Source organism: Zalophus californianus, chromosome 4 (assembly GCF_009762305.2).
Source record: "Zalophus californianus isolate mZalCal1 chromosome 4, mZalCal1.pri.v2, whole genome shotgun sequence".
NCBI lineage: Eukaryota > Metazoa > Chordata > Mammalia > Carnivora > Otariidae > Zalophus > Zalophus californianus.
In genome coordinates this window covers 21,416,346-21,436,232 of record NC_045598.1, presented here as the reverse complement: position 1 = coordinate 21,436,232, position 19,887 = coordinate 21,416,346, and the positions used below count along the sequence as shown (strand labels likewise).

At 43.3% G+C, this 19,887-nt stretch overlaps 1 protein-coding gene across 3 annotated transcripts in view; it reads left to right on the top strand.

Moving 5' to 3' along the window:
- Positions 1–19,359, top strand: part of TAF12 (TATA-box binding protein associated factor 12) — a 35,243-nt gene extending 15,884 nt beyond the window's left edge. The window contains exons 1-7 of one of the 3 annotated variants that reach the window (XM_027577933.2): positions 157–241; positions 747–778; positions 957–1,208; positions 2,954–3,031; positions 10,672–10,786; positions 17,139–17,227; positions 18,881–19,359. In XM_027577933.2, coding sequence (XP_027433734.1) covers positions 761–778; positions 957–1,208; positions 2,954–3,031; positions 10,672–10,786; positions 17,139–17,227; positions 18,881–18,916 — 588 coding nt within the window. In that variant the 5' untranslated portion in view covers positions 157–241; positions 747–760 and the 3' untranslated portion in view covers positions 18,917–19,359. Of the gene's footprint in view, positions 1–156; positions 242–746; positions 779–956; positions 1,209–2,953; positions 3,032–10,671; positions 10,787–17,138; positions 17,228–18,880 lie in introns of those variants that run through there. The other 2 variants (XM_027577930.2, XM_027577936.1) reach the window with 2 other exon arrangements.
- Positions 19,360–19,887: the final 528 nt, after the last annotated feature.

The following is a 19,887-nucleotide window of genomic DNA, read 5'->3' as shown; positions in this document are numbered from 1 at the left end:
TTCCTCAGTGCCCAGTATGAATAAGGAGACAAGAATAAGGATGTGTTTCTCCACATCTGGTTTGCTTGGATCCTGGTCAGTGAAGATGTGCCAAGCCATGCAATTAAAATGGTGCTGTGGCAAGGGTGGTGCTTGATGCCAGTTGTTCATTTACAGGTAGCTTTTGAAAATGGCTGCCTCTCATTTCACCGGGCTCACAGCTGTTGCTGATGTAATTAAAGATCTAGACACTCAGATAGCTGTAAGTAAGCGCACTGAGGCCACTATTGGCAGAACTTGGTAAATGTGCTTCTGGTCTTGATGACACCAAAGCTGCTGTCCACAGTGTCTACCTCATGGCTTTAAAATTGAGGAGTCTTGGCTACTCCAGCCTAGGGACTCTGCATGTACTTAAAGATTGCTAACACAGAAAATTTGCTCTTGATGACAAGGAACAGCTTACTTTTAACAGTTGCTAAAAATTGTGTTTGTTAGACATAGACCTGACATAGACTTAAGCATGTTTTGAAGTGCCAAAATGAACTAATCTGTTTTCTTAAGTTTTGTGGCTGAGTTTTAAATATGTGATTGTGCCCTGATTTATTTGAACTTAACATTATTTGCTGTTCAAAAATAATGCATGTAGTACTTAACCTATTCTGTTTTTACAAAGTCTTCAAAAATGTCTTATTCTAGTTTATTTTTGTATGTAAGATTTATTTCATTTACTTTCTTCCTTATTTAATTTTGTGGACTATTTCATTTAGCTTTTGGAGAAGAGATGGTTTCTAAATATGAGGTGAGAGCAATGAACATTCTTCATTCCCTCCATTTTTAATGTGCAGGTATCAAATGGTCACTATCCCAGATATCCTGAAGACCCTTCAAGTCTGACAGACATTATGCAATTTTACTTTCAAACCTTATCCTTTATTAAAGGTGTTTCTGGAGCTAGTTCTCTTGTTTTCCTTCTACAGTTGATTGGCCTTGGTCCTCACAGCTCCAAAAAGAAACAGGATCTCGATAAGCTCTATGAGCTGAAGTCCAAAGCTCGGCAGATTATGAACCAGTTTGGCCCCTCAGCCCTAATCAACCTCTCCAATTTCTCATCCATAAAACCGGAACCAGCCAGCACCCCTCCACAAGGCTCCATGGCCAATAGCACTACAGTGGTAAAGATACCGGGTACTCCTGGGACAGGAGGGCGTCTCAGCCCTGAAAACAATCAGGTATCATCTCTTACTTTTTGCTCTCCCTAGGCATCTCTTATCTGTTATTTGAACCAATAATGCTTTGAGAGATGTCTGTCTCAGATGCTGCCTCTTCCTCTCAGCTGAAAAAGTCTTTTCCCTCCTTTGGACTTCTAAAGTTCTTTATCAAATTATCATGTACAACGTTTGTCAGTGTTTACTCTGTGGTGTTTATGTGTTATGTATACGTACATACATTCCTACACACTAACACTGTTGCCTATGACAGGTTTTTATATATGTAGGTATAAATATATATACGCTATATAATTGTTAAATAAAGTAGTTAAATAAAATAATAAAATAACTAATGGATTCATTATTCATTATTCCTGTAATAAAAGCATTATTGCCTCCTGTCTTTTCTCCTTATAGTTCAGCCAGCTGTTCTATTATTAACTTTCTGCACTGATTCTAAAATCTGCCCCCACATGCCCCCTCTCCCCCACTTTCTGCCCATGATTCTGATTCTGCCCTCCAGAGCCACAAGAGATAAGAAATAAGTATAATCTCTTGTCTTGGGCCTTGTAGGCTGGATAGAGTAGGAGGGAGAGACATTTCAAGGGAATGGGGGGAGGGACTAGCAAAGGCGAATGGGGAGGGTTGGGCAGATAGTCAGGAAGCCAACCTGTGGAGTCTGTTAGAGAAGAACAGGAGGTAAAATTATATAGGCAGGATTATGGCAGAATATACTGGGCATATACTAGTCTCTTTTGAAACTCTTAGTCATTAGACAATCTGCAAATATTTAATAAAGGAGTAAGTAACATAATACAAGTTGTATGTCTTAGGAGGACTAACTTGGCAGTAAGTGGACAAGAAAGGTAGGAAAGGGGTGGACTGAGAGGAAGACCAAGTCTAACTAAGACTTTTGCAGTAAATCAAGACATGGAATGAAGGCTTGCCTTAAGTGGTAATGGTAGAATGGATAGATCTGACACATAATTAACAAATAATTTATTTTAAAAATTCATCTCTTCTTTATGTCCAAGATTATACATGCTTATCACAGAAACTTTAGAAATACAGAATAAAGAGCCCATAATTCTACCACCACCCCAAAAAACTATGGTTAGCATTTTAATGTGTGTCCTTTGATTATTGTTTAATGGCATGTGTATGTGAAATGACATTTCAGTGAAAGAGGAATCACAGTTGTACACACTTAGGCAAATATTATACAGAGATGAACACATGTTCCCTGCCATCAGAGAGCTTTCAGCCTATTAAGTCAGAAACAGGCAAGTTTATAAATATATGCAGTGACAGAAGGGTGCATGGGGTACAGTAGAGGCCAAAGGAGGAAGTGGTTCCTTTGACCTAGGTGGGTTAGGAAAGGCAGAAAGGAGGCACCATGGACTGAGCAGATAGGAAGAAGGGTGGGAAAACATGTCCAAAGGCAACAGAGGTGCAGTACCAGTTACGGTGGTCAGTAAATTGCAAATTACGTAATGTAGAGGGAAGGTAAGGCACAGTGAGCTCAAGAGGCAGAAATAAACTGACAGGTGTTGGCCTCTCTTCCACACTGCTCTTTTAGCCTTTCCCTAGGCCACTTCTGTCTTGGGAGTATAGTCTTGGAGCAGACTACCAGGTAGGCCAGACTGTTAACTTTTGGAAGGTAGAAACTAAACCCAACAAATTGACAGCATTTCTTCATTAGAGGGTAATGAAGTGTTCTGTTTCCTTAATACTTGGCTGAAAAATCTTCTCCCAATTAACTTTAGGTATTGACCAAGAAGAAATTACAAGACTTAGTAAGAGAAGTGGATCCTAATGAGCAATTGGATGAAGATGTGGAGGAGGTAAGGTGGGGTTGGGCATGATGAGTCTGTGTCCCTGAGAGCTAATAGATAATAGTGGTTCAGAGCACAGACTTCAGAGGCAGACACATCTGAATTTGAATCTTGGCTCTGCCACTTACCCGCTTTGTAGCTGTGGACATGTCACTAAAGCTTTTTCAGACTCAGCTTCCTCTTGTGTTGGTAGGGTGTGGTATTATTTACCGATAGGGTTATTGTGAGGGTCCCGTGGAATAACTTCTACAAATCACCTGGGAGAATGCCTACGCTTTATACGTAGCCGCTGCTGCTACTTTTGCTTGGTGGAAAGGGCTTAGTTTGCTGCTCATAGGCAATCACTTTCAACAGTTGTAGTTGTTTCTCTCATATTCCTCCATATTTCTAAGTAATACACTTAAACATATTCTTTGGTTTCTGTCTATTGACTTCCTGTAGATGACGATTTTGTTAAGCCACACACATGTCCATTCATGCTTTCCTTTCCCTCATTTTTCTAATATAGTTTCTGATTAATATATATATTTTAACGATTTTATTTATTTATTTGTCAGAGAGAGAGAGAGAGAGAGAACAAGCAGGGGAAGTGGCAGGCAGAGGGAGAAGCAGGCTCCCCACCGAGCAAGGAGCCTGATACGGGACTTGATCCCAGGACCCCGGGATCATGGCCTGAGCCGAAGGCAGTCACTTAACCAACTGAGCCACCCAGGCATCCCTTCAATATAGTTTTGTCACAACTTTTAAAAATAACTCAGAAATCAGTATTGACATTATTCTGATCAAGTACATATTGTTCACCACTGAACCAAGTCCTGTTTTGTACTACCTACCGAAGGTGATAATTGACTTTTTTTTTAAAGATTTTATTTATTTTATTTTATTATTTTTTAGAGATTTTATTTATTTGACAGAGACATAGCAAGAGAGGGAACACAAGCAGGGGGAGTGGGAGAGGGAGAAGAAAGGCCCAATGCAGGGCTCAATCCCAGGACCCTGGGATCATGACCTCAGTTGAAGGTAGACGCTTAATGACTGAGCCACCCAGGCGCCCCAAAGATTTTATTTTTTTAAGTAATCTCTATACCCAACATGGGACTTGAACTTACAACCCTGAGATCAAGAGTCGCACACTGTCCTGACTGAGCTAGTCAGACGCCCCTATAATTGACTTATTTTTATTTAGTTTTCTTTGTGCCATTTTTATTCTGGTTCTGCTATCAGCTCTGGTATACACCTATCAACATTGTTTTCCAAATGGAAAAATAATCTACAGATTTGGGTCCTCCCCTCCCTGACTCAGATTTCACTCTCAGAAACCTCCATCCTTTTAGGAGGGCGCATGATGTGATGAGCACTGGGTGTTATATGCAACTGATAAATCATTGAACACTACATCTGAAACTATGTACTATATGTTGGCTAATCAAATTTAAATAATAATAAAAAAAGAACCCTCCATCTTCTTCTGGTCTAATTAATTTTAGGCCCCTTGAACAAACCCCTCCTGGGTCTTCCTTTTGCTATTTTTTTCCTCTTTGGCTCTCTTGTTTCCTAGATCCCACATCCTCTTCTTTTTTTTTAGTTGGACAGAGACACAGCGAGAGAGGGAACACGCAGGGGGAGCGGGAGAGGGAGAAGCAGGCTTCCTGCGGAGCAGGGAGCCCAATGTGGGGCTCGATCCCAGGATCCTGGGATCATGACCTGAGCCGAAGGCAGACGCTTAACGACTGAGCCCCCCAGGCGCCCCCCCACATCCTCTTCTTATTTACTCTCTTTTTTTGTTAGAGCACATTTTTTTTGCTGTTGTTACTGCCTACAAAAGGAGAGATGAGAAGCAAATATTTGAAAGTATCTTACATTCTAACCTCACAATTTTTAGTTTGCATGGGTTTAGAATTAGATTATGAAAAGATATATATTTTCATGGAGCCCCACGTTCGGCATGGAGCCTGCTTAAAAAAAGAAAGAAATCTCATGCTATTCTGATCCCAATTTTTTTAGAGTCTTCCTTTAATTCTGAATTTTCATATGAGTCTTAGTATGTATCTTTTTTCATTTGTTGTGCTGGGTTCCTGGAGCCTGCTTTTATTGTGGGGACTTGAGTGCCTCAATTCTGGGACGATTTTGTATATTTTAGGGTTTGGAGTTTCTTATTGTCTGTTTTGCCTTTGCTGAGGAATATGTAATGATGTAATTTCCCTAATGTAAAGGGAAAAGAAATACATGTTACAAAAATAGTATAACTTCATTTTTATTTTTATTTTTGTAACCAGAGGGAAAATATTTGCTCTCTTTGTGTATGTGTAGGGGAGTGTTTGAGGCAGCAGTTTTTTTGAGATATAATTCATATACCATAAAATTCACTCATTTGAAATCTACAGCTCAGTGGTTGTTAGTCTCTTCACAGAACTGTGCAACTCTCGACACATTTTTTTTTAACATATATTATTAGTTTCAGAGGTAGAGTTTGGTGATTCATCAGTTGCATATAATACCCAGTGCTCATTACATCATGTGCCCTCCTTAATGTCCATCACCCAGTTACCCCATCCCCCCACCCACCTCCCCTCCAGCAACCCTCAGTTTGTTTTCTATAGTTAAGAGTCTCTTAGGGTTTGGGCGCCTGGGTGGCTCAGTCTTTAGGCGTCTGCCTTCGGCTCAGGTCATGATCCTGGAGTCCTGAGATCGAGCCCCGCCTTGGGCTCCCTGCTTCTCAGGAAGCCTGCTTCTCCTTTTCCCACTCCCCCTGCTTGTGTTCGCTCTCTTGCTGTGTGTCTCTCTCTCTCTCTGTCAAATAAATAAATAAATACAATTTTTTTTGAAGATTTTATTTATTTATTTGTCAGAGAGAGAGAGATCACGAGCAGGAGGAGGGGAAGAGGGAGAAGCAGGCTCCCTGCTGAGCAAGGAGCCCAATGTGGGACTTGATCCCAGGACCCTGGGATCATGACCTGAGCTGAAGGCAGAGGCTTAACCCACTGAGCCACCCAGGCATCCCAAATAAATAAAGAAAATCTTAAAAAAAAAAAAAAAAGTCTCTTAGGGTTTAACATAAGTCATTTTTAGAACATTTTCCTCACCCCTGAAAGAAACCCATACCTATTAGCAGTCACTCCCATTTTTTCCCAACCCCCAGTCCTTAAGCAACTAACTACTAATTTACTTTCCGTCTTTATAGATTGGCCTATTCTGGACATTTCAGATAAATAGAGTCATGATATGTGATGTTTGTGACTGCCTTCTTTCACTTCGTATAATGTTTTTAAAGTTCCTGTTGTAGGGGGTATGAGTATCTCATTTCTTTTTATGGCAGAATACTCTTCCATTGTATGGACATACTGTATTTTGTTTAACCATTCATCAGTTGATGGGTTGTATCCACTTTTTGGTTATTATGAATGATGTTGCTTGAACATTCATGTGTAAATTTTGTTTTTTTCTTTTTTTTTAATTCATGTATAAATTTTTGTGTGGAAATATGTTTTCATCTTTCTTGGTAATATACTTCGGAGTAGAAGTGCGGAGTCATGTGGTAACTATGTTCTTCCTTTGAGGAACTGCCCGTTTTTTCCAAAGTGCCGCACCCTTTTACATTCCTACCAGCAATGTGTGCGATTTCCATTTTCTTATATTAGTTTTTTTTTTAAGATTTTATTTATTTATTTGACAGAGACACAGTGAGAGAGGGAACACAAGCAGGGGGAGTGGGAGAGGGAGAAGCAGCCTTCCCACTGAGCAGGAAGCCCGATGTGGGGCTTGATCCCAGGACCCTGGGATCATGACCTGAGCTGAAGGGAGATGCTTTACGAGTGAGGAACCCAGGCGCCCTCTTATATTAGTTTTTTGATAATTTCTTCTCTGTTTTTGCTCTTTCATTCTTTTTTATTTTTATTTTTTTAAAGATTTTATTTATTTATTTGACACAGAGAGACACAGTGAGAGAGGGAACACAAGCAGGGGTAGTGGGAGAGGGAGAAGCAGGCCTCCCGCTGAGCAGGGAGCCCGATGATGTGGCACTGGATCCCAGGACCCTGGGATCATGACCCCAGCTGAAGGCAGACACTTAACAACTGAGCCATCCAGGTGCCCTCTTTTTTTTTTTTTTTTTAAGATTTATTTATTTATTTGAGAGACAGAGCATGCATGAGCAGGGGGAAGGGGCACAGGGAGAAAATATCCAAGCCGACTCCCACTGAGCACAGAGCCCGATGCAGGGCTGGATCATGAGATCAGGACCTGAGCCAAACGAATCCAAGAATTGGACTCTTAACCAACTGAGCCACCCAGACGCCCCATCTCTTTCATTTTGTAATGACGGTTGAATATTGAACCTTCTGTATTGATCCTCTTAGGTTTTTTTGTCTTTGCTCTCCTATTTTTCATTTCTTTGAAATTCTTTTTTTGTTGTTAAGATTTTATTTATTTATTTGTCAGAGAGAGAGAGCATAAGCAGGGAGAGCGGCAGGCAGAGGGAGAAGCAGCCTCCCCGCTGAGCAAGGAGCCTGATGCAGGACTTGATCCCTGGGATCATGACTGAGCTGAAGGCAGATGTTAACCGACTGAGCCACCCAGGTGTCCCTCATTTCTTTGAAATTCTAAGTTCTATTTGCTAGGGAGATTTTCCTTAGTTTATCTTCTAAACCTATTTTAAGGTTTTTTGGGTTTTTTTTTTTTTTGACATAAAAATTTTAATGCCCAGGAGGTTTTCTTGTTGACTAGCTTGCCCTTTTTTTTTTTTTTTTTTTAAGATTCTAGCTCAGGTCATGATCCTGGAGTCCCGGGATCGAGTCCCGCATCGGGCTCCCTGCTTGGCAGGGAGTCTGCTTCTCCCTCTGACCCTCCCCTCTCTCATGTGCTCTCTCTCAAATAAATAAATAAAATCTTAAAAAAAAAAAGAATTGCACACGGTACTGACGGAGCCAGCCAGGTGCCCCTAATTGGTCCTTTTTATCCCCAAGCCACTCTGTTATTATTTTATGGTTGCAATATCTTTTCTTACCTTTCTCTCTGTGGAATTACATTTTTTGACATTTTCTTCTTTTCCCTGCATTATCTTAGTGTCTTCTGGGTCCCTTTTTTCTCCTTTGGTTTATTTTCTTTTTAGTGTTGGAGATTTTCTTCACATGTTTGGTGTTCTTGACTATATGTTCTTAAAGACTGAGCCACTAGAAAACTGATTTGAGGGGCGCCTGGGTGGCTCAGTCATTAAGTGACTGCCTTCGGCTTGTGTCATGATCCCAGGGTCCTGGGATCGAGCCCTGCGTTGGGCTCCCTGCTCAGCAAGTAGCCTGCTTCTCCTTCTCCCACTCCCCGTCCCCTGCTCCCCCTCTCGCTGTGTCTCTGTCAAATAAATAAAATCTTTAAAAAAAAATCTTTATTGTTAAAATAAACAAATAACTGATTTGAAGCAGAACTTACTGATGGGCTTCATTCAGTATTGTACTGGTAAATGTTTAGCAACCAACTCTGTGGAAGGAAAGACCCTAATTTTTAACATTTCATAATTTCTGTGGTGTAAATATTCCCAATATGCTCTGTTTTAAGCTATCCACATGTTACTGAATTTAAGATTGTGAAGAAATGCATATAATCAATTGGCTTTTATGAGCTCCACTCAGCCAGTTTTAGCAAACCACTGGCTTCACTTCAGAATAATTTGTCCACAAGTCAGCCTTCTTTTAGGAGATTCTCTACATGTCAGCATCTGTAAGTCTTTTCTCTGCAGTTGTTTAGGATCTCCAGAGAAAAATCCTCCAGGCTCCTATCTGGAGGGTTTATCTCTAGCTTCTGACATTCTGGGAGAAAGGCAAGAGAGGGAGGCTGTGTCTGTCCCCTCCCTCTGCTGTGTCTGGTGTATTCTAATCCAGAGCCATGCCTGTTCAGTTCTCGAGGGAATAAACCTTCTGTGTGCTGGATCAGGTATGTGTGGGGAGGTCACTTGGCTGCTTTTGGAGTGTGGGGGCGTGGGGGACTAGTCTGTATATAGACATGTAGTAATTTCTCAGTCTTTAGTTCCATGCCTCAGCCCAATATTCTGTGATAAACGGCACTTCCAGAACCTGGATCTTCTAGGAGTTGCAGGGGGTAAATCAGGTCAATTCTCATTGGTGTCCTTTCAGTAGGCACTTATGTTGTACCTTCCATCTGCTATATCAGATCCCACTTTTCCTCTGTCATCTTTTTGGCAAAAATTTACTTTAGGGGCGCCTGGGTGGCTCAGTCGGTTAAGCATCTGCCTTCAGCTTGGGTCATGATCTCAGGGTCCTGGGATCGAGGCCCGCATCAGGCTCCCTGCTAGGCGGGAAGCCTGGTTCTCCCTCTACTGCTCCCCCTGCTTGTGCATGCTCTCTCTCCCTGTCAAATAAATAAATAAAATCTTTAAAAAAAAATTTACTTTAAAATTGGATTCTCTTATCTTTTAAGTTTTTCTCTTCTGTTCTTATTTCTTTGTGGATTTATATGTCTTTTTTTCCTTTACTGTTATTTTAGTGCATTTAGGGAAGGAGAAGAGGTCATTTTTGGAATTGATCTGCCGTGTTTAATCAGAAATCTCTCCATTAGGGGGTGCTTGGCTGACTCAGTTGGTAGAGTGTGCGACTCTTGGTCTTGGGGTAGTGAATTCAAGCCCCACATTGGGTAAAGACCTTACTTTTTCTTTCTTTTTAAGGTTTTATTCATTTATTTAAGAGAGATAGAGTGTGCGAGAGAGAGAGCATAGGCAGGGAGGAGGGGCAGAGGAGATGGAGAAGCACGGAGCCAGATGCGGGGCTCAATCCCTGGACCCTGGGATCATGACCTGAGCCAAAGGCAGACGCCCAACCAACTGAGCCACCCAGGCGCCCCAAGAGCTTACTTTAAAAAGAGAGAGAGAGGGAGGGAGGGAGGGTCGGTCTCTCCATTAGATGGCATCCATTTGGTTTCATAGGAAAGATGACAATGCAATAATGGTCTAGCAGAATAAGTAATGTCTATCCATGGTTGTAATTTTATTTTATTTTTGTTCAGCAGAGGAAGCCATGGGGAACGAACTGACTGACGAAAATTCCAATTTTTTTCACGTAGATTTTTAGCTTCAGAATTCTGACTTTACTCTTCACATAGTCCAGGATAATTGATAATGAAGTGGAAAGAACCCAGGTTTTAGACATGGAACCTCAAAGTCAAATGCTGGGTCCACTGCTTAGTAGTTGCATGGCCATGAGTCAGCACCCTTCTGTATAGAAGGGGATAAAATCTATGCCCCACTTTTTTCACAGGATTAGTATAAGGACTTGGTGAGATTAATGGAAATAAAAATGCTTTAGGAGACTGTGAATGAGGAAGTATAATGATTCACTTTTGTTTTCCCACTTAATTCGGAAGAAAATATGAGGGTGAGGGATCGGGCTGGTTGACCCCTCTAGGTAGAAAGTACAGAGAATAACGTCCTCAGAACTGTGTGAGTTGCACTCAACCTGCTTAATGAGTTGATGTGTTTCTAGTGTTGTCCTCACTCCTCCTCATCCTCATCATAGTCCAGATGCTGATTCCAGGCCTTCTACCAGAAAGCCTAACTAAATACGTGATTCAAGCAGACACAGTTGTCCCAGCAACAGGAGCCTGTTCTGCCAATGTCATGGTTACTCTCCCCCACTGTTGTCTCCCAGATGCTGCTGCAGATTGCTGATGATTTTATTGAGAGTGTGGTGACAGCGGCCTGCCAGCTTGCTCGGCATCGCAAGTCCAGCACCCTGGAGGTGAAAGATGTCCAGCTGCATCTAGGTATGTTGTCTCGTTTCTCCCTGAGGCATCCACACTGTTGCTCCTTCAGGACCACCAGGAACATGTAGTCAGAGGAACTTTCATGTCAGGATTAGACTTCTGGGCTCCGGCATAGATGTATTCATTCAATTAGCATCACATAGAGAAGAGAAATCCATCCATCGTCAGGAGAATAAGCCCAGGCATTGGGTTTGCCACTTTCTATCTGTATCACCTTATCCTTCCTCCTCACTTTCTCTTAGAGCCCGTTTTCTCATTTGTAAAGTAGAGATCATAGTATCATCCTTACAGGGTGATCGTGAGAACTATGGGTTATATTTGTCAGGTGACTGGCTCAGGGCCTGGCACAAGGTAAGAGTTTCGTAAATGTAGCTCTTATGTCTCCACCATTTAGATAATGGTGTTTCTCTTCCAGTTTTTAGCTTATTTATCCATTTCCCCCCCAAAATTACAATCATAATGTACATATAATTTTGTATTCCATTTTTCTACTTACCAGACACTAAATTCAAGCTTGGGTTTTTCTGAGAGATACTTGCTAACATTGCTAACATCATCACTTGGGAAATGAATAAGCCCCCCTCTGCACTGGTTACAGTGTGCTCGAAAGAAAGTGAACAATCTTGTGAGTATGAAGATAATCAGGCCAACTGAATGAGGCAGAAGAAATTAAGGGATTCAGTATAGATCAGCCCATGAGTAGTTACTGAAAGGCTTCCTTTCCGGTGACAGGAAGATACAGCTTGGGGAAGTGCTGGTAATCTTGGTGGAATAAGTAACATACTTCTGGTTCATGTTGCTGGTTTTAGTAACAGAGGACAGATATTCCAATTATCTATTATTAGGTAACAAACTTAAAATGATAACAGTGGCTTAAAACAGTAACAATTGTTTATTTTGTTCATATGTCTGGGGGTTGACTGGGCTTAGCTAGGCAGTTTTGCGGAGGGTCTCTCATGTAATTAAAGTCAGGTGGTACCTAGGGCTGAGATTGTTTTGAAGGAAGATGTATTAGTCTCCTAGGGCTACTGTATAACAAAGTGCCACAAACTAGGTAGCTTAAAACAACAAAATTTATTCTCTCACATTTCTGGAGGCCAAAAACCTAAAATCAAGGTATCAGGAGGGCCATGATCCCTCCAATGCTTCTATGAAGAATCCTTCCTCACCTTTTCCTAGCTGCTGGGGTGGCTAGCAATCCTTGGCATTATCTGCGTATAGTTGCATCACTCTGTCTATGCCTCTGTCTTCACGTGGCCTTCTCCCTTATGTGTGTCCCTCTCTCTGTCTCTTCTCTCATAGGATGCCAGTCATACAGGATTAAGGGCCCACCCTACTCCTGTATGACCTCATCTTAATTAATCGTATCTGCAATAACCCTATTTCCAGTATATGCTGAGGTACTGGGGGTTAAGACTTAAACATGTCTTTTTTGAGCAACACAATTCGACCCATGACAGAGTTTCATCATGTCCAAGTCTGATATTGGGGCTAGAAACTCTCAAAAAGCTGGGATTCCAGGGGCGCCTGGGTGGCACAGTCACAGTGTCAAAATCTTGGTTCTGGCTCAGGTTGTGAACTCGGGGTTGTGAGGTCAAGCCCCGAGTCAGGCTCAGTGAGGAGCCTGCTTAAGATTCTTGCTCCCTCTCCCTCTGCCCCTCCCGCTCGTGCTCTCTCTCTAAAATAAATGAATCTTAAAAAAAAAAAAGAACAACCTGGGACTCCACAGGTCTCCCTCTCTCTGCAGTCTCTCAACACGGTCTCATCCTGTGCAGTCCCAGGATAGTTGGACTTCTTACGTGGTAGCTGAAGGCTCCCAGGATGTGTGTCCCATAACCACCTGGCAGAAATTGCACGGCCTTTACTAACGTAGTGTCTGAAGTCACACAGCATCATTCCTACTGAATTCTATTTTTTTCCCTAAAGATAGGTTTATGGATGGATGGATGTATTTATTTATTTATTGGGGGGGGCATGCAAGCAGGGGGAGGGGCAGGGGGAGAGGGAGAAGGAGAGCAGCAGACTCCCCACTGAGCTCAGAGCCAACAACGCAGGGCTCGATCTTAAGACCCTGAGATCATGACCTGAGCCGAAATCAAGAGTCAGATGCTTTACTGACTGAATCACCCAGGCACCCCCTAAATTCTATTCTTTGAGGCTATAACAAAGATATGGCCAGGTTCAAGGGGAAGGAACATAGGCACCGCTTCTTCTTTTTTTTTTCTTTTTAAGATTTTATTATTTATTTGACAGAAAGAGAGACAGCGAGAGCAGAAACACAAGCAGGGGGAGTGGGAGAGGGAGAAGCAGGCTTCCCACTGAGCAAGGAGCCTGATGTGGGGCTCGATCCCAGCACCCTGGGATCATGACCTGAGCTGAAGGCAGACGCTTAACCACTGAGCCACCCAGACGTCCCTAGGCTGCACTTCTTGAGGGGAGGCATGTAAGGGAATTTGCAGACATGTTTTAAAACCATCACAACGCAAATTGATAGAGACAGAAAGTAGAATGGTGGTGACAAGGGGCTGTGGGAGGGGAAATTGGGACTTATTTAATGTGTACAGAGTTTTTTTTGTTGTTGTTTTTTTAAAGATTTTATTTATTTGAGACAGAGAGAATGAGAGAGAGAGAGAGAGAGCACATGGGGGGGAGGGTCAGAGGGAGAAGCAGGCTCCCCACCGAGCAGGGAGCCCGATGCGGGACTCGATCCAGGGACTCCAGGATCATGACCTGAGCCGAAGGCAGTCGCCCAACCAACTGAGCCACCCAGGCGCCCCGAATGTGTACAGAGTTTTAATTTGAGATGATGAAAACGTTTTGGAGGTGGATAGTGGTAATGGTTGCAAACAGTGTGAACATGCTGAATGCGACCGAACTGTGTACTAAAAAATGGTTAAAATGGTAAATTTTATGTATATCTTGCCTCAAAAACCTCACACACAACAGATTATATTACTTTGAGAGTTTGGCATTCCTATTTTTAAATATTTTGTATTTTAATTATTGATAATACAATTAGAATATTAGTTTATTCATTAAGAGTGAGAAGTAATTATCACCATAACAAGAATACTCAAAATTCTGCATGGCCAGAACAGCTTCTGTAGCAGGCCTAATGGAGGCTGAATCATAATCAGAAGATTGCTTAGGGGGTAAGGGATCGGAGCGTGTGGAATTAGGGAACCTGGTATTGAATGGCACCAGACCACCTAGGTCTGCTGCACACCACTCCCCCAACAAAGATAAGCTTGCCAATGGAGCTGTAAACTCTGGACACCACCTCTCTCCTGACAGACTGGGATGGATAGAGCTTCTACCCAATTTCCTATACTTGCATAATTGACTAACCTCCCCTTCTGATGGATAAAGTCTTGAGAAATATAGAAGTTCAATGACATAATGTACATGGAATGCTTTGTACAATGTTGCTTTATGCCACGCATTTTTTTAAAAAGATTTTATTTATTTATTTGACAGAAACATCGAGAGAGGGAACACAAGCAGGGGGAGTGGGAGAGGGAGAAGCAGGCTTCCCGCCGAGCAGGGAGCCCGATGCGGGGCTCGATCCCAGGACCCTGGGATCATGACCTGAGCCGAAGGCAGACGCTTAACGACTGAGCCACCCAGGCATCCCTATGCCACACATTTTTACTATACCTTTTAGTCACTAAATGATTGTTGTTGCTATTACATTAATATTATATAAAATATAAATACATGCACATTTAGGGATACCTGGGTGGCTCAGTCAAGTTAAGTGTCTGCCTTTGGCTCAGGTTGTGATCCTGGGGTCCTGGGATTGAGCCCTGAGCAGGGAGCCTGCTTCTCCTCTCCTGCTGCCCCTTCCCCCAGCTTGTGCTCTCTGTCGAATAAAATCTTAAAAAATAAATGCATATTTAAATATTTTGCTACACATATTTAATATGTGTGCATTCTTGCCTGGTAGCTTTTTTTTAAAATTTAAAAAAATTTTTGTTTTTTTAAAGATTTATTTATTTTAATTTTTTTTAAAGATTTTATTCATTTATTTTGGAGAGAGAACAAGCAGGGAGAGGGAAAGGGAGAGACTCTCAAGCAGACCCCATGCTGAGTGAGGAGCCAGATGTGGGCTCGATCCCTTGACCCTGAAATCATGATCTCAGCTGAAACCAAGAGTTGGACGCCTAATTAACTGAGCTACCCAGTGATCTGGGATTTATTTATTTATTTGAGAGAGAGCGAGCCAGGGGGAGGGGTAGAGAGAGAGGGAGAGAAACTCTTAAGTACACTCCCTGCTAAGTGCGGGGCCCAAGTCAGGGCTCAGTCCCATGACCTCGAGATCAGGACCTGAGCTGAAACCAAGAGATGGTTGCTCAACCGACTGCATCACTCAGGTGCCCCTAAGATTTTATTTTTTTATGTAATCTCTACACCTAATGTGGGGCTGGAACTCCAAACCCCGAGATCAAGAGTCTCATGCTCCACCAAGTGAGTCAGCCATGCGCCCCACTACTCTCTTTCTTTAAAGAGACTTTGCAGATCCATATCCTGATGCTCTTTGTGTGGATTGTAAAGTTTAATTCCCAAAGAATGATCTCAGTGTCACTTTCAAGTACTGACAACAGATATTAGCAGAAGCCTTCAGCATTTTTATTTTCAAAGAAATATTGGAGGAGGGATACCTAGGTGGCTCATTTGGTTGGGCGTCTGCCTTCTGCTCAGGTCATGATCCCGGGATCCTGGGATCAAGTCCCGCATCAGGCTCCTTGCTCAGTGGGGAGCCTGCTTCTCCCTCTGCCTGCCACTCTCCCCACTTGTGCTCTCTCTCTCTCTGACAAATAAATAAAATCTTTTTTTCTTTTTTTTAAGATTTTATTGATTTATTTGACAGAGAGAGAGACGAGAGAGGGAACACAAGCAGGGGGAGCGGGAGAGGGGAAAGCAGGCTTCCCACTGAGCAGGGAGCCGGATGTGAGGCTCGATCCCAGGACCCCGGGATCATGACCTGAGCCGAAGGCAGGCGCCTAACGACTGAGCCACCCAGGCGCCCCTAAATAAAATCTTTAAAAAAAAAAGACAAGGTGCCCGGGTGGCTCAGTCCTTAAGCGTCTGCTTTCGCCTCAGGTCATGATCCCTCCCGCATCGGGCTCCCCCGCTTGACAGGAAGCCTGTTCTCCCTCTTCCACTCCTCCTGCTTGTGTTCCCTCTCTTGCTGTGTCTCTCCCTGTCAAAAAAATAAATAAAATGTTTAAAAAAAAATATTGGAGGAGAGCTATATATAAAATTCTTCTAGAACCAAACATGAATCATTCATTCACCCAGTGGTTACTATACGTTAGACACGAAGTATAACTATAAAACCACTAATATTCAATTTAAGTAAGTGCTGTGCCTGGGGCAAAACAGATTTTTAAGTCTGTTTTCACTGCTTTCGGGGAGTGTGATAAACTATGTAACTCCTTTTGAGTAGACTTATTCCCTAAATAATCTTGTGTAAGTATAATTTTTTATATTGGGTATACTTAAAGTGCAACACACTTTTATTTGTAGCTTTGGGCCCATGTAGCTATGCCAATTACTGACACAGTCGAATAAACAGAATCTCTGCCCTGTTGGAACTTCTGGTGACACTCTCACAGGGATGACATATCCACTGGCACCAGGACACAGGGCTGTGGTATGGACATACCATGCCTATATCCATATCTCTGTGCATTTATCCCAGGCTCTGGGATTGCACTTTGCCCTTGAATGCTCTCAACCACCCTATGAGGTGGTTATTACAGTTGTTACTACCATGTAAAAGATGAAGAAACTGAGACCCAGCGTCACCCAGCTCCACAGTGAAGCAGCAGAGCTGGGACTCAGCTCTTAACTCCTGAATACTAGGAATGCCTTTCTGTTCCTCCTCTTCCTTTGGGTTTGAGAGGGGTGACTTTGAACATAGGAGTTAGGACAACTGAAGGGGCACCTGGCTGACTCAGTCAGTGGAGTGTGCGACTCTTGATCTCGGCGTCATGAGTTCAAGCCCCACATTGGGCATGGAGCCTACTTAAAAAAAAGAAAGACAACTGAAGAAACAAAGGAATTTCCTCTTCTGTGGAACTGCGTGGAAACCTTAGGGCTCAGTGCTCACAGCCTGGACTCAGTTACTCCTTTGTCTTTGCAAGCAGGTCGAATGGTGTCATTTAAAACCTTGGAGGCACCACATGTGATTCTCCATTTGTATTCCATAGACCCGTCTGCAGGGCCGCTGTTCATTACTACAGTTGATGGCTCAGATTAGTCCTCCCTGACCCTTGTCCGAGGGTCACACTGCACCTGATGCTGCCTTCGCTGCCCCCTTATCTCTGTGCTGGCCTCTTCCTTGCAGAACGCCAGTGGAACATGTGGATCCCAGGATTTGGCTCTGAAGAAATCCGACCCTACAAAAAGGCTTGCACCACAGAGGCCCACAAACAGGTGAGGAGCCATCAGAACCCCAGGGCAGGTGCAGTCCATCCCTTGAGCTGTCTCTGAGGGAGCGCACACAGCTATGGTCCCTGCACTTGTCACTCCCTCTGCACAGGAAGCTCCGCTCCCTGGACCAAAGATCAGCGAAGGCAAGAGGCAGCAGGGCTCTACCGGAGAACAGTCAGTTACTTCTGTGGTACTCTGCTGTTCCCACATGGGGTCTCAGTTTTTCCTGTCAACCCTGATGGGTGTCACTTAAAGCTGTTAATTATAGGTTCTTCTAATATGGACAGAACTCGCCCCGTCCACATCTCCCTAATGAAATCTCTCTGCATTGTGACTGATTGGAATGCCGTGTGTGGCCCTCTCACTAGAGGGCAGTTTAAAGAAAGGAGAGAGGGGCGCCTGGGTGGCTCAGTCGTTAAGCGTCTGCCTTCAGCACAGGTCATGATCTCAGGGTCCTGGGATCGAGTTCCACGTTGGGCTCCTTGCCTGCTTCTCCCTCTGCCACTCCCCCTGCTTGTAGTCTCCCTCTCTCTCTCTCTGGCAAATAAATAAATAAAATCTTAAAAAAAAAGAAAGAAAAGAGAGATAGGCCGTACTTGTGCTGGAGGGTAGCACCCAGGCTGCTGTGCCAGGCCTTCTGGCCTCTGTCCCAACTTGCCCTTTGTTCTCTGTCCCTCTGACTGCAGACCTGAGGGGTCAGTACAAGAACCTAACTCCACTTCTGCTGTGCAACAAGTTGTCTCTCTCATTGGTCAGTCTAATAGCAATGATGGCTTCCTTTTAACAAAGGCTTAATTTAACTGGCTGCTCTGATTTGAAAAGTGGGCTTTTTCCAAGCTTGATGGGCACATTTGGGTGGTTCTGGCTGAGTGTCCCTTACTTGTCCATAGCCTGGATCTGTGGAGTGTGTATGTTTACAGACCTCACAGAGGAAGCCCTACAGGGAAGTCACCGATAGCCTGAATCAAAGGGCCACAGTATTCTTCAGAAAGGAGTCCCTTCAGACAGTGGATGGTCATTTTGGCTCTGTTTCCAAATTACTTACTTTTCAGCGCTCTCTGTCTCTCTCAGCAAGTATCATAATATTAGGACAGTGTCTTGGTCAAAAAAGTAAACAAAGCAAATCAGTAATTTGGCCAGTGGCTGGTAATAGTAAAATTTGAAACCCCCATGACCTGAATGTTTCCCTGATGGGTTGTGGTGGAAATTGTTAGTGTCCATTTCCTTCATTGTAGGTCATCAAGTGTGAAATGTCAGCTCGCTTTATGTGTAGCCACAGGCTTGGAACAGCCCCCTTCCCTATTTTCTTCATCCTCAGAGAGATTAGTCTGGGGGGCCTGGAAACACACACTTGGATGGCCTGGTCCCTCAGTCCCCAGAAGACAAGAGCTGTCATCTTCTGGTTTTAACTTTTTTGCCATCTTGCTAACTTCCAGCAGTTTGGGTCTTTTGGTCAATGAAATGGATCCACTGGCCTATCTAAACATCTCTTGGGGCCCTGAAGACTGCTCTCAGGCTCAAAGGAGCCTGCTGAGCTGCCCTGTGAATGGAGGTTCCCCAGGGCTCTGGCTTGTGGTATAGACTGTGCCCCACGTGGGTGACTGGGAAAGTTTCTGACTCTAAGCTGTGTAATTGGTTATTTCGCTCTCCTTTCAGAGAATGGCACTGATCCGGAAAACAACCAAGAAATAACACACGGGAAGGTCAGGGAATGGACAACAATGTATTTGGAGATACTTGAGCTGAGACCTCAGCCATCTCATCCTTGGATTTTTTTTTTAATGCTTTACAGAGAAGCATATATTTTTTATTAACAGTGCAGCAATATCTATAATGACTGAGAGGATCTGCCAAAAGAATAAAGCCTCCTACCCCAACTTCCAGTCCCTTTTCCCTGCCGTCTCAAAGAGGAACGATGTATCTTCCAGAGAAGATTTTATTTGTGGTTTATTATATAAGTGATTGAATATGGGACAAAGCATTATGGTCTTGTTTGGTGAGACAGTATTAGCAGGATTTGTAGAGGTTTGTGTTTCTTCTCCCTTCCCCTTTTCCCTGTACTTTGTAATGTCAGTGTTTATATGAATATGACTTTCATTTGCTTTTCCAGAATAAAGAAGTTATTAATCGAAAGACAGGGTACATGGCTTACAGCCTTTGAAAGGCCAGAGGGAGTTAAGAGGACAAGGAAGGCTGGATGTAGCTCTCTGTCAGCAGGTGGCAGCACCATTATTCATTTCTGTGAGGAGAAAAAACCCAGGAATTTTTCTATTATTTTACTCCAAGGAAGGCCATACCATGAGTAGGAGTTTGAGTCCAGTTTCTCTGCCATAAGAATGGGGCAGAGTGACCTTCTCTCATGAACCCCAAACTGAAGAGGCATCCTGGTTTTGGCAAAACATTTTTTGACCCGCTCTTCTGGAACTCCTGGAGTTCATCCTTGGCCCTAAGAAAGGATGGCAGTAACCTGGGGAAAGGCCCATCTGGGCAGGTGCCTTGTCTGTTCTTAGTTGTTGATATCCCTGATCCTGGTACTTTCACCATCATGCAGAGGAAACCAGGCCCCTAAGAACTCAGGGTCATGACCTTCAGTGGCACCTAGCATCATCCTGTCCTGAGCCCAGCATAGCCCTTGTGGATTGTGAGGGTTCCTTGGGCTTCAG